Source organism: Manis javanica, chromosome 3, assembly GCF_040802235.1.
Source record: "Manis javanica isolate MJ-LG chromosome 3, MJ_LKY, whole genome shotgun sequence".
Lineage (NCBI taxonomy): Eukaryota > Metazoa > Chordata > Mammalia > Pholidota > Manidae > Manis > Manis javanica.
The window spans coordinates 173,930,641-173,944,604 of record NC_133158.1 but is presented as its reverse complement, the minus strand read 5'-3'; the positions used below and the strand labels follow the sequence as shown (position 1 = coordinate 173,944,604).

The 13,964-nt window shown below is 49.8% G+C and overlaps 1 protein-coding gene across 2 annotated transcripts in view; it reads right to left on the bottom strand.

Annotated features, from left to right (window-relative positions):
* RAB6B (RAB6B, member RAS oncogene family) overlaps positions 1–13,964 on the bottom strand; it is a 71,646-nt gene that overhangs the window by 26,635 nt on the left and 31,047 nt on the right. For both annotated transcript variants that reach the window (XM_073232421.1, XM_037024766.2), the window contains exon 2: positions 13,167–13,225. In XM_073232421.1, coding sequence (XP_073088522.1) covers positions 13,167–13,196 — 30 coding nt within the window. In that variant the 5' untranslated portion in view covers positions 13,197–13,225. The remainder of the gene's footprint in view (positions 1–13,166; positions 13,226–13,964) is intronic.

The following is a 13,964-nucleotide window of genomic DNA, read 5'->3' as shown; positions in this document are numbered from 1 at the left end:
GTAATAATACTTTGGTCAGGACACATACAAGGCACTTTATGCTTTTGGTGCCTCTCCTAATGCTGTTCTCCAGCCCCAGAATGCTCTTTCACATGGTTAAAACCTGTTCAGAGTTCAGGATTCTGCTCCTCTGCATGTCACTTTCTGAACCTTCAGGTTGGCCTCAGGTCTCCCCCATTTATCAGCTTCTCTGCTAGACTGCAAAGAATTAGTACTGGCTAGTCTCTCCCGCTGGCCGATGATTTAGTGGTTCTCAACCTGTAGTGCAAGGACCACTTGCCTCTGAGCCACATTGGAAGATTGCCTAACATGCAGATTCCTGAGCTGCACTCAGACAGACAGAATCACAATCTCTGGGGTGTCAGTCTGGAAATTAGAAGTTCACCACAAGCCTGCAGGTAACTCATTTGCACAGGAAAGCTTGCAAACAACTGCCTAGACTCTGAGCTCATGCTGTCATCAGTCTCAGGAGGCTATGGTATCCAGGAAGAGGGGCAGATTCCCCACTTGGGCTGAGGGGCAGAGCATGCAGATGGCACTACTCCCAGATGAAGAGACCAAAGCCCACTTAGAACCAAGGGCACACAGATGACTTGTGCAGCAGAGACAGGATTTGAACCCAGGTCTCCCTCACTTCAAAGCCCCTGCACTTGACTATTCAGCTGTATTCTCTCTGCTTCCTGAAACCCCTTCATTTCTGAAGCTGTCTGTCTGGCCTGAAGCTGTCACTTGAGTTTGCAGAGGAGTCACATCCTGTCTGGCTCCCCACTGTCAGAATCTTAGGTCACTAACCATAACAGCTCAGCAGAACCCACTTAAGAGGAAGCTTATTTGATTTTAACAAAAGCATCAATAAAAGTCAGCTCTCTAAGGACAGAACAGAAACAACTTTTAAGATGGCCTTGGCTGGGCCTTGGTTACCAGAAAATTTCTAGCTCCCTGGCCTCATCTATTTTGCCAGGCACAAGGCACAGGCAGTTGGCTTCACATTATGGCCAGCTAGAGCCCATCTCTCCCTGGCAGGCCAGGTCTGCAGGGAGGTGGTGGTAATGATCTTCCCTGGGCAGCCCCCTCCTGGCCAACAGTGTAAGTAATTAATGCTCCTTCACTTACTCAGTCGCGAATGCCTACTATGTGTTAGCACAGAGCAGAACAAGCTCTTATCCGACCCATAAAGATCTGTTGCCTCTGCTGGAATGCTCTCCCGTGTGGTCAACAATTTGATTCAGAGTTCAAGATTCAGCCTTGAACTCCCAATCTTGTGAAGGAGCTAAGATGAGCACATGGAACTGTGCTCCCTGACAGACAGACAGACAGGACTAGTGTAGTTGGTGGGGCTCCAAGAGGAGGGGGGCCTTGTTTCTGACGGGTAACCTGAGTAAAGGTGGGGGACCTGTGCGAGTCCTTGAGTGAATAGAGGTAAAAGACGGAGGAGCAGTGGAGGCTGAGAGGTGTGAGGAAAACCCCAGATAAAGGAAGTTGGACAGTTCTGATTTCTGTAATGGCAGAGCTCCTACCAGAGCAACCCTCTGGCACATTAGTATTATCAACTCTGAACAAAATATAACGAACAACTGTCTGAAGGCAATGGGAAGTGACCAAAAGCAAGTAGAAACTGGAGGGGAGTCAACACTTAGCAGAAAGGACCAGTCCCATAAGACTCCTGTTTTTATGTTTTCTCTCTTGTAAGGGCAGCCCCAGCTAGACCCGAGGGGCAGCTAAAACCTGGCAAGAAACTCAATTTTACCGTTTGAGAAATGAGAGGACAGACCACAAAGCTATGACCACAGCCAGAGAGTATGGGAGATCCTGGAAATGAGAAAGCCACAGAGAGGGCACCCCAAATTCTGCATATAAATGCTGCCCAAATCTGACTGACTCAAGCAGACTCCAGGCATTCAACCTAAAACTGAAAACAAAACAAACACACAAACAAATGTGAACAGAAGAACTTTAAGTTGCTGCCTACCACAGGGAAAAAAATTGAGAATTCAGATCCAAGCTATAAAAGAACAAACAGAATCCACAGTCTTAATCACAGTGTGTAGAATACAGCTTAAAATTACTAGACGTGTAAGCAGTATGGAGGTTCCTCAAAAAACTCAAAATAGAAATACCATTTGACCCAGGAATTCCACTTCTAGGAATTTACCCTAAGAATGCAGCAGTCCAGTTTGAAAAAGACATACGCATCCCTATGTTTATCGCTGCACTATTTACAATAGCCAGGAAATGTTAGCAACCTAGGTGTCCAGTAGATGAATGGATAAACAAGATGTGGTACATATACACAATGGAATATTATTCAGCCATAAGAAGAAAACAAATCCTACCATTTGCAACAACATGGATGGAGTTAGAGGGTATTTCCTCAGTGAAATAAGCCAGGAGGAGAAAGACAAGTATCAAATGATTTCACTCATCTGTGGAGTATAAGAAGAAAGAAAAAACTAAAGCAACAAAACAGCAGCAGACCCACAGAACCCAAGAACGGACTAACAGTTAGCAAAGGGAAAGGGACTGAGGAGGATGGGTGGGAAGGGAGGGATAAGGGGGAAAAGGGGCACTACGGTTAGCACACACAGTATAGGGGGGTGACACGGGGAAGGTAGTATATACAGAGAAGATAAGTAGTGATTCTACAGCATCTTACTATGCTGATGGACAGTGACTGTAATGGGGTATGTGGGGGACACTTGATAATAGGGGGAGTCTAGTAACCATAATGTTCAAGTAATTATATATTAATGATAACAAAATGAAAAAAAAAGTCAAAAATAAAATTAGTAGACATGTGAAGTGAAGGCCATACTCAAGGAAAAAATATGGAGACTGGATAAAGTGAAGGTTCCTGTGGCCAAGATTCTCACCTGGCCCTGGTCAGCTAGCTCACTACACACATGTGGGCAATAGGTGCTTATTGACTCTATATAAAGAGCTCTGCCTGGTGCTTAGGACGACACAGTGGCAGGGCTACAAGGCTGCAGGAGAGCTGAGCAGAGGCTGGAGTGGTGGCAGCACCAACGACAGAGACTGGGAAGGCTGTGTGGACAGAGGGGCCCAGAGGGAGAGACCGGCTTGCTGCATGCAGACCTGCTCTGAGTGAATGGGATTCTAGTGACTGACCTGCCACCTGGAAATAAAGTTGGGTATAACCCTTTCACCCCAAGAACATTCTACTGTTATTTCTTTGGTCTCACTGAATCCATAGTGAACTTGCCCATGGCTGAAACCCAAGAGACCAACCTTGAGTTGACCCAGATACTTAAAGTAGCAAGCAAGTATTATAAAGCAGCTAATATAATTATGCTCAAATATATAAAGAAAAAAAAAGCTCATAATGAAGGCACAGATTTAAAAATCTCAGCAGATAAAGAAAAACTATGAAGAAAAACCAAATATGAATTTAGAACTGAAAAATAGCTGAAATTGTTTAATTACCGATGGGCTTAACAGCAGATAGATGAGATGAAAACAGTGAATCTGGAAATAGATCAGCAGAAATGATCTGAAAGGATAATATGGGTGCACCAAACAGAAAGAACTAGCTACCCAGGGAGGCCACATCCCCTTGCAAAAGACCCCAGAAACTATGGTGATTCCCCACTACCTGACACAGGCTGTGCCAAAGCTCAGGCCAGGCCCCACGTGTGTGTACTGATGGGAACTCACAGATGCACAAGTGAGCAGACACGCGGTGAGTGGAGATATGCTCATGAGCACGTAATTGTGTATTTACTTGCAGGCAGAGGTATGTGTATGTGGGTAAGACTGAGTATATTATGCTGTGTGGATATAAGCATGGGGTGGGAGGAGGTCACTTTTGCTTTGAAGGTAGAGCTCAGATCCATGATATGCACAAAGCCCTGTGCTGAGAGACTGGGGTGACCAGGAGCCTTAATGGCCCTTGTGGGGTGGGGAGAAGGACAGAATTTTGCCTGCAAACCTAGGTTCCCTGTCAATGCCCTCCGGGGCTGACCATGACCAGCCCCACAGAATCTGGTATGCAGCTAGCAGATGCCCCACCCCTATCAAATGGACCTGGGTGGGGCCATGTGCCCAGAGGGCCCCAGGCTATTTTCAAGTGACCACTGCCAGTGCTCTGGAGGGGTCTGGGTGCTCTGTGCTGGGTTGGGAAGAATTGATTGGGAGTGTCCTGGAAAAATGACACCTTCTCTGGCCCTCAGCTTCTGCTCTGTAAAATGGGGATAATCAAGCTTCTTCCTTCCAGGACTGTTGGATCACAGGAGTTAGACCATGTGAAGGTACTCTGTATAAACAAAATAATGAGGACTGACCAAGTCCCTAAGGGCTTTCCAAAAGAAGCTATAGAAACCCACACACAGAAGCCCCTCTACCATGATTCTGTTTGATTATGTGAAACACAGCTCTATGAGTTGATCTATGTGATAAAAGTAAAGTGCAATAAAATGTGTCTGGGAAAGGCTGCATATTCTAAGCCCCAGTGGTGTGCCATAAAGCACACTGATATGATAAAGGCTCTGAGAAGTCTTGCACTGAAGAAACATGAACTTCATGAAACCCAATGTTCTCCAAGCTTCTTTGTGCTAGGAACCTTTGTGCCTGTAATCCTTGTTAACATCCCAATAAACTAATGTACCCAGAGCTTCAGGAAGGCTGGCCCTCAAAGAGGTGTGCTCTCAAGCAGACCACATCCCTCTTCTAGCTTGCCATGGAGACTTGGTCAAAGCACTCTGTACTTCATTTCCTCTTACAAGGTATGGAGTAAATTATTCTTGCTGATAACTGCCACAGGGTTGGAAAGAGGTATCAAGACATGAGCAGCATGCCCGGCTTTGGGGACTCTCCTGCCAGTCCATCCCCACGATCCTCCTCGCCCCTCCTCGGGTGGGCTGCGGGAGCCTCCTGCACTACTGATGGCCCTTGGAGGAGGCTGGGCTGCCCTCTGCTGTGATTAGCTCGCCCCAAGCCTGGCAATGCTTATTTTTTCCTTTCATACTGCCTTGCTTACAGACTGCTGATGGAACATGGCAGGCACTTCATTTTATAGTAAACATGAGCAACCTTCACAGGCACAAACTTCCCAGCTGCACTCCCATTCATCTTCCTCCGAAGGCAGTATTACACAGCGTTCACAGGAGCCCAGACGGGTAATCTATGATACCCCTCCCTCTGCACCAGAGCACCGTTGGCCCAGTAGATCCCTGAGGAAAGAGATGTTTGCCGAGGCACTTGTTGAGTTCTGCTTTGCTAGGTACATTTGTTATGAAGTATGATTTTGCATCCACATTCTGACAAGACACAGTAATGAAGTCTGCAGTGGAAATTTACAATGGCAATTTGCATAAATTGACTCAAGACTCTCTTCCCAGGAAGAGAAATCATGAAAAACAGTGTATGTGTGTCTTCTTTTAGCCTTGGCCGGGCCTTGGCCCGTGGCTGGGAGAGCTTCCATAAGTGGCAGAAAGCAGCTGGGCATAACAAGCCTTTGACAATGAAGGTGCTGTGTGCTCTGCACACCAACCAGCAGATGAGAGTATCAGGACAAAGTCATGCAAATTAGCATGCAAATGAGGCTGGCCAAACTTGAGATTCAGGCTGGCCAGTGGGTGCTCTGAGGAAGGGACAGCAGCCTTGCTGGGCAGGGTCTTTCCTTGCCAGCCACTCAGCCATGGGCTCTGGGGGAGGGGACACTGGCTCAGGAGGCCACCACACAGGTACCTGGATTCTTGAAGCAGACGCCTCAGCCTACAAGTCTGCCCACTGTCTGCCCAGTGGGGAATGGCTCAATTTAAATATTTAAATATTTATCAACTGCTCTTTTATTTCCTTTGGTCTGAAATATCAACCAAACAATATGCACCATCCAACTTAAATAAGGGGTTAAGTTTCATCAAAATTAGTCAATCCCTTCAAAAGCCACACAGACACCTACGGATGTGTGGCCTGAAGCTTCCTGAGAGGTCGTCCAAACGGCGACAAATGGATCCATGTACACAGCCCTTTCATTAACAATTAGGGAGGAAGATGTTTCAGATCGAAGAGCTAAGTGTCCCTTACAAAGTGAGTTAGGAGGGATTACTAAAACCTGGGGCAGAGAAGAGTATCATGGGTCCATTTCACTTATGAAACATAGCGGGCACTCCTGGGGATGTCACCCAATACCTGCTGCCAACCTCTTGCTCTTCTTGCCTAGAGGCTGTAAAAGGGGAATTCTGCTTTCCCAGTCTCTCTAGCAGCTGAGGTGATCTGGTGACTGATTCTGGCCAGTAAGACAGAAGCTGCAGCCTGCTGGAGGGGGAGGGGATTTGAGGGGCTCTTGCTTGCTTTTTCTGCCTTGAATGCAGAGATGACGCCTGGAGCAGCAACAGCTAGCCTGCACCAAGGTGGGACGCCACACAGCAAGAAGGCAGGACAGAATGAGAGGGAGAGCCTGACGGCTTCACCATGCAGCCATGCCACCCAAGTCCCACCGCAACTTCCTGCACGGGAAGCTGAAACGCTTCCGCTGAAGCCACCACTAGCCAGCTTTCCGTACAGGAGGCGACCACATTTCTGATTTGCAGGTGCTTCACAAGAAAGGGAGAGAAGGGCAGAGGAGAGCAGGGAGGGAAAGAAGAGCTGTTAGAAGCAAAGGCATGTCTGTACGCAGTGCAGGCTGGGTACACGCACAGAGGGAGCACCTGGATGATTGGCAGTGCCCTGGGGAATCTGAGGGGTGTATCTCGCCCAGCTGGCTGGCTTTCAGGTGGATCTCATTATATAAGACAGTCGCCTCACGATTTGATCCCAGAACCGAATGTCTGCAAAAGATGGGCCTCACTGAATTAATGTGATAAGATCGTCCTGTTGCTGGAGTTACTGAGGACTGGAGCCCAGGGGTCCACCAGAAGCCCAGTATCATCTGGCAGAGTTGCAGAGTGTGGCTCAAGGGCACATGCAGGGACAACCGCCCACAAGCACACATTGTCAGTAAGTCACTACCAGCTTCAGGTGACCATCATCTGCCTAGTTTGTTGTACAGTTGTTGGTGGTTCTGGCATTGTTTTGTTTGGCTTTTCTTATACCATGTAGAGTAATGCACATCTGTGTCAACAGGATTTCTGGCCTATTAATTATCTACCATCTGGACTTTTAAGACCTATATGATCTATGGTTTAAATTCAAATTAATCACATTATTAGTGCTAAAGTTTGAGGCAACTGTTTCAGGTGAGGCAGAGGTTACATCCCAACCAAATCATTTCCAGGTTAAAAAAAATGCAATACTAAGAAACTGGGATGCTGGCCCAGGGCCTCTCAGCTCAGTGACAGACCGGGGATTTGAACCCCGGCCTCCTCTGCATGCAGCATTGTTTTGAAGAGAGAAAAAAAAAAAGAGTTGAGGCATGAGGGAACACACTGAATCTCTCCCGATGTGAGCCCTTGCTCTGACCACCTCTAGCAGGGTCAGGATCCCCTCCCTGTCTCCCCCAGGTGCTAGGGGGTTACCTGAACACCACGTGGGAGCACACGCATCCTGGATTCTACAGACACAGGCTACTCCTTCTGGTCCTCCACCTCCCCTCTTCACTCTGGCCCAGAGGACCCAGCAGTTCTCAGGGCCTAGGGAACCCAAATTCTGCCCAACCGCTAACCTCTCAAGGACCCCAGGCCACGTAACAGCTAATTTCAAACATCCCCACTGGGCTGTTCCTTCACTTCCCACTCAACTCTTCATTTTCCTTTGTGTTGATGGCACTGATATTCCCCAAGGTGTCTAGACAGAAACCCAGGGCCCACTCAGGCCTCTCCATCTCTGCACCCTGGGGCCCACTCAGGCCTCTCTATCTTCTGCACCCCACAGACCTTCTATTCTCATGCCCCTTCCACTGTCAGGTGGTGTCTGTCCTTGATGCAGGCCCCTCACTCACTTCTGCACAGCCCTGTGTGACTTCTCAGTGACATCCCTGCCCTGCCACACAGGGCTGCCCAGTTATCTATGTCTCTGCCTGCAAGTGCCACCCCTCCACATCTGTCCCCTACAAACGCTGGAGTCTTCAGTCCCATCAGTGCCCACCCTAGCTGTCCATTCCCTGCCCCACCAGCCCAAGGCCCCCTGAGCTTGCAGGGCCTTCCACAGTGCTGACCATCTGGGCCCATTTGTCCGCACTGCTTACCAGGCACAGAACTTGGGGCCCATGAAGATGCTTAACGTGTAAAGTCAAAAGGAAAAATAAATGTAATAATAGTGAACATATAATAATGAATCCAGCCTGAAGTATACTCATTTTTATAACACAGTGGCCAAACACAATTCCTTAATAAATTAATTAATTTTGATGAGGGAAGAGCAAAGTGCCCACGAAGGCAAAAGCGCTGCAGCCCCGGGCGAGTCCTCAGCCCGAGGCCCTGGCTGTGCTCAGCTGCAACAGCGGGACCCCTGCTGCCCCCATGTGCAAGGCTGGGTCGCGACACCCTGGCCATCCACAGACGCTTCTCCCGCGGCATGTGATCCATCATTCCCCTCTCCGGCTCAGCTACAGTCGAATCCTCCTCCTGCCATCTCCTCTGGGGAGGCGTCCATGCCCATGAAACAGCCAGGGGTCTCTGACTCATCTGAAGCTCCAGGCCAGAGGGTCTGGTCCCCAATGGGATCAGGCTGGGAGGTGGTGTATTGTGTTGAACAGCGTGCTTCCAAAATTCACATCCACCTGGAACCTCAAAATGTGACCTTATTTATAGATAAAGTCTTTGTAGATGTAGTTTGTTAAGGATCACAGGATGGAAAATCCTGGACTTACGGTGGGCCCCTAAATCCAAAGAATGGTGTCCTTATAAGAGAGAGGACGTAGAGGTTCAGCAGAAGCAGCCATGTGAAGAGGTTGGAGGCAGAGGCCGGGGGACTGCGGTTCCTCCCCAAGGAATGCAGGGAGCCATGGGATGCTGAGGGGGCGGGGCTTCTCTCCTATGCCCTACGAGGGGCTGTGGTTCTGCAGCACCCTGCTTCCAGACTTCTGGTCTCCAGGACTGGGAGAGAATAAATTTCTGTTGTTTTAAACCACTTGACTTGCGGTAATTTGTTTAGCAGCCCCAAAAAGTTAACACAGACCCAGGAGGTAAGAGGGGAAAGCCTCGGGGCAGAACAGGCAGGAATGACAGTGAGGGGCTGAGGGGTAAGAGCGCCTCAGGCAGCCCTGGCCTGTGGGACACCAGAGGACACAGCCATCCTATTCCTTTGCCAAGACTCCCTGGGACCCAGGACTAACCCAGTGCAGGCAAACCTCACAGCCCTTCAGACACGCTCGCCCACTCCTGGGAGCAGCTGAGTAAGTTCGGGCAGGCGGAAGCAGCCTGTTAGGTCAGTGGCTTCCTAACTGGAGATGCTGGCAGGGCCACGACGGGCTGATGCTCCAGCCTTGGCAACAAGTTCATCTCAGTCACCTTGGAGATTCAGAAGATCCTAATGCCTGAGCCAGCCATGAATTTTCTGGCCGTCTCCATAGCCAGTAGGTAACCCTGATGTGCAGCCAAGACAGAGAGTCCACAAAGGACCCAGGAGAGACTCCAGAGGACTGATGCTTTCAAACCCTGCCCTCTTCTCCCAGCACCCCCTGCAGAGGCCTGACACTGCCCTGACGGCTCTAAAGTAAGTCCCATTCAGGTGGCACAGCGTCAGACCTATAGGTGTGTTTCGTCTGACCTGTGGGAGGGGAAAAGGCACACTGGCCTGCATAAGCGTTGTCTTATCACAGTGCAGGTACCAGAAGGTGTCTATCTGCTATAATAAATATGAAAGCAATTTCTTAGTTAGTTTTTATACAAGAGAATTGCAGATGTGAAGTTCATCAACCTGTTTGTAAGCCTCGATATTGTGCTTCTTCAAGTGAGTGCATTTAGATGAGGTGATGGGTGGGGTGGTGAGTGGCTGAAGAAGAGGTGTGTCAAGAGGAGAAGAAGTTGCTTTTTGCAGGGGGAAGTGCCAGGCAGGAGATGGCAGAAGACCCGCTCTCCCAAGGTGGTGTCTCCACAGGACCTGCGTGGCAGACGGACACCCCAAGAGGTCTAGCAGGAACCCGGCTCTCCCTGCCCTCATCCTCACAGGCTCTAATGCCAGCCCCCATGCCCTCAGGCATATTCGGCCCTAGACGTAGGGAGGACTCTCTGACTGCCATCCAGAATGAGGTTGAACCACCCTTCCACCCACCTGGTGAGGACGGGGCCAGATTCTGCGGCCAGGTCATTTTCCTACTGTCTCTCCACACACAGAGTAAAAGAGTTGACAAATATCTGTTGTCAGTGAGTGAATGGGGGAAGGGAAGCAGAAACAAGACCACGGCCACACAGCAAGGATGGCGGGGAGTGGGGGGTGCGGGTGAGACCGCATCCTGGGAACTGTCTGGGCACCTCAGGGAGTTGAGGCAGGTAGGGGAGCCCGGGTCTGCTGGGCTCTGCAGCTGAGGGCCAGGATGTTGGTGGAGGGTGGCAGGGAGGGGCACAGTGCTGGACGACAACCAGGAACATCTCCAGAGCCCTTGGCAAACTTGTCTACTTCCCAAACATCTCTGCCACTGTGTTAAGTAAAAGGAAATAAACAAAGTATCATTTGCCCCTCTCCATCTCCAGAGGATTCATTAAAATGAGCCTGTGTATACACAGAATTGGAGCCACAGCCTCCCAGTCTAATTACCATTACCATTTTAAAGGGCATTAGGAAGGAATTTCCACCTGCTGCAATGAAAAAAAAAAAGCCAGAAAAGCGTGCAGTGGGGAGGACACTTGCTCCCCCCGGGGTTTTTCCCCCTTTCACCAAGCCATCAACAGCGTGCCTCTGGCTCTCAGTCTGGTGGGGTCTAAAACCATTTGCCCCTCTCCATCCAAGGCAGGCAGTGCCTGTCCAAGCCCCTGTGCTGACACCAGCTGCGGCCAGGCTCTGTGCGGGCCCGCAAATGCAAGGTTGCATCCAAGGAGTCCTGGCCTCAGCCACCCCCCGAGTCTTTCCAGGAGCCAGAGCTTACACGAGTTCCTGGAAAGGCAGGAGGCTAAATGAGCCCTGAAGACAATGTGCTAGGGTTAGGGGGGCATGGGGGACGGGGCATGCGGAGAGCCCAACGTGCAGAACAAATACGTGCTCTGAGCCTTGATGAGTCAGAATTTTTCACAGCAGGGAAGAGGAGAAGGAAGGGCACTGCAGAGGAGGTGACACTGTGAGCCAAGGGGGGGAAGTGTGACAGTGTCACTGTGAGTAGCAAGCAGGGAGGCCCACTGGACCACAGGATGCAGGACAAAGCAGTGAGCAATGGGAGCTGGCATTGGAGATGTAGGTGGGCTGAGACTTGGAGAGACTCAAATGACCTGGGGAGGAGTTGAGGCTTCAATCCACACCAGTGAGGACCAGTGCAAAGGCCCCGAGGCCACCTCTGCTGACAACCAGCCAAGAGTCTCCCTGGTTTTGATGGGGCACCAACAAGAGTCTCATAAAGAACTTAATAGTGTTTACAAATCAAACAATCAAAACATCTGTGAGATTATTCCATACACACACACACATACACACTCACAAATAAATGACTACCAGCTCAGATTTCAGAATGAAGTTCCTCAGAGCTTCAATCGTGAACACAGACTGACGTGGTAGAGACCCTGTTATCGGGAGGAGAGGCCTTGGCAAGCCTGCATGGACACAGCCCTGGCCTGGAGAGGAACCACGAAGACAAAGGGTGGGCAAGACACATGCCAAAGCCTGCACCCGGGGCCAAGCACAACACCAGGGGCCGCTCTTCCGGAGCCTCATGTCCTACACCTTCAGTCAGTTCTTACCAAGTCCACAGTTCTCTGGAATTTCAGGTGACAGCAGAGGAAAAGCAGGGAATTAGAGGGAGACAGGGTAAGGGGCTGCATTTGAGGCAAAGATGGTGATGGGGTCAGAGAGAAACCAGCAGACTAAAGAGCAGACAGAACTGTAATTGCAGGGAGCTGGGCTCCACATCCTCTGTAAGGCCCACAAGGTGGAGGGGAGGGGCCTCATAGCACAGCAGTCCCCAGTGCATTCTATAAATATTTGTCCTCTGAGGACTTGGTGACAAAAAGGATTCCATGATCAAATATACATGTGGGAGGTTCTGCACATTACATCCCTCTTTCAGTAAATCAAAACCATACACTGATATAGGAAAGGCCCTGAGAAGTCCTGCAGCAGAAAAGCCAACTTTACTTTGTTCACCAGTGTTCCTGAAATCTATACAAGCACTAAACCTTCCTACCTGCCTTTTTTTCCTCAAATAACACCTACTAACATCTCTTGGAACTATTATCTCACAGAACCCACTAGCTTAGAAAAATGCATCATTTATGTCTATCTTAAGGAAGGAAATAATCTTTTTTCTTAATGGTTGAAATGATTAAACTTGCTGCCTTTCACAAAAAGCTTTAGTTGCAGTGAAAATTCACTTAATTTGTAAAAAATCCCTCACTCACCAGTGATGCCAGGAAATGCAATATTATTGGCCCTCAAAAGCTCAGCCTTTAGGCCACCTAGAGCCACCTGTAGGCCACTGGTTGACCCGGACCACTCTTGAAAGCCAGAAGCCAGAGAGGTTACTCTGTCTAGTCTCCGGCTTTGTAGAGCAGCACCAGCCCATCACTCCAGTCTCTCCAGGGAAGGAAATGTCCCAGCAATTATGTGAGTGTGTGTGAGTGTATATGTGTGTGTGTGAGACAGAGCACGAGAGTGGGTCAAGTGTGTGAAGGTCCCACGTTCACGTGCCTGTGTGTGCGTGCATGCGTGGAAGGTCCGGAAAATGCAGCTGTGACTGAGGAGCAGGTTCTCCTACTCCTCTGACTTAAATCCTCCTCTTTTTGCATCTTGTCCATCCCCCTCCAGCATGATGACCCCCCATGTGACCAAACACTGTAATGGTTTAGATCTGCCACGGGGAGCAAGAGAACACAGACACTCTGTCTTTAGAATTCCCCTCTTGAAAATGTTTCCTTTACTGAAGTTTGGATTTTCAAAAGGGCTAGGGGTCTTTACTGGGCTGGGGCCCATGCACAGAAGGGAAGCTTCCTCACGGCAACACGGACGCCCTAGGAGCCAGGGCCATCCTGCTCTCCTCCGGCATCAGCAAGCCCAGGAGAGGACAATGTGGCCTCTAGGTGCCATCACAGCTGCAGACACAGTGTAGGGCGGAGGGCCCAGGACCTCACCTGGTATGTGTTGTCGAAGCTGTCGTACATGAACCGCGTGATCAGAGACGTCTTCCCGACTGCAAAAAAAGAAGAGAATGGTTCAGCCATGACATCTCAGCTAGACTCCTCTGCACACATTCCATGTGAATAAAACCAACAGAGAAACAAAAAGCCCAGAGGAAAGGAAGAACTGCAGGGACAGAAGTGGGAGGCAGACCCCCAAGAGGGACCCCAAGGCGAGGCAGCCATCTACATGGGGTGGGGTACAGGGGAGTTCCTGCCAGGCACCAAGGAGGAGGCCTTTCCTACCCCACAAGCTCTCACCACCCAAATCCAGATCTTCCTTGACCAACAAGAGCCCAACTGAAGCAAAAGCCTTATATTAAAATTCAGAACAAGTGGGTGCAGGACAAGATGCTCCTCTCCCACAGGCCTGTGTTCGCCTGGAAACACTGCCGTGCCTTTGGTTAAAGGCTGGGATGGGCATACTCTTGATTTCCCATTCATTCAGCCTGGGAGATGGTGACACAGGTGGCTTTCCATGGAGACAGGAGGCAGGTGAAGTAAACAGGTTCTTCCCCAGGGTCTCTCATGGGCAGGACTCTGTCATGTAGTGTATGCCTGACTGTCCAGCACCTCATAGGGCATTCAGCATCCCTGGACCTCCCAGGTAAATGCCAGCAGGATTCCAAAACCCTGGACTCTCTCTGCACATTTGCAAATGCCCTCTAAGGGGCAGTAAGACCCCAACTGAGAACCACTGGGGTAGCTAAGAGAAACCAGGAAGTCTCTTGGGAATCCCACAGATGCTGCTAA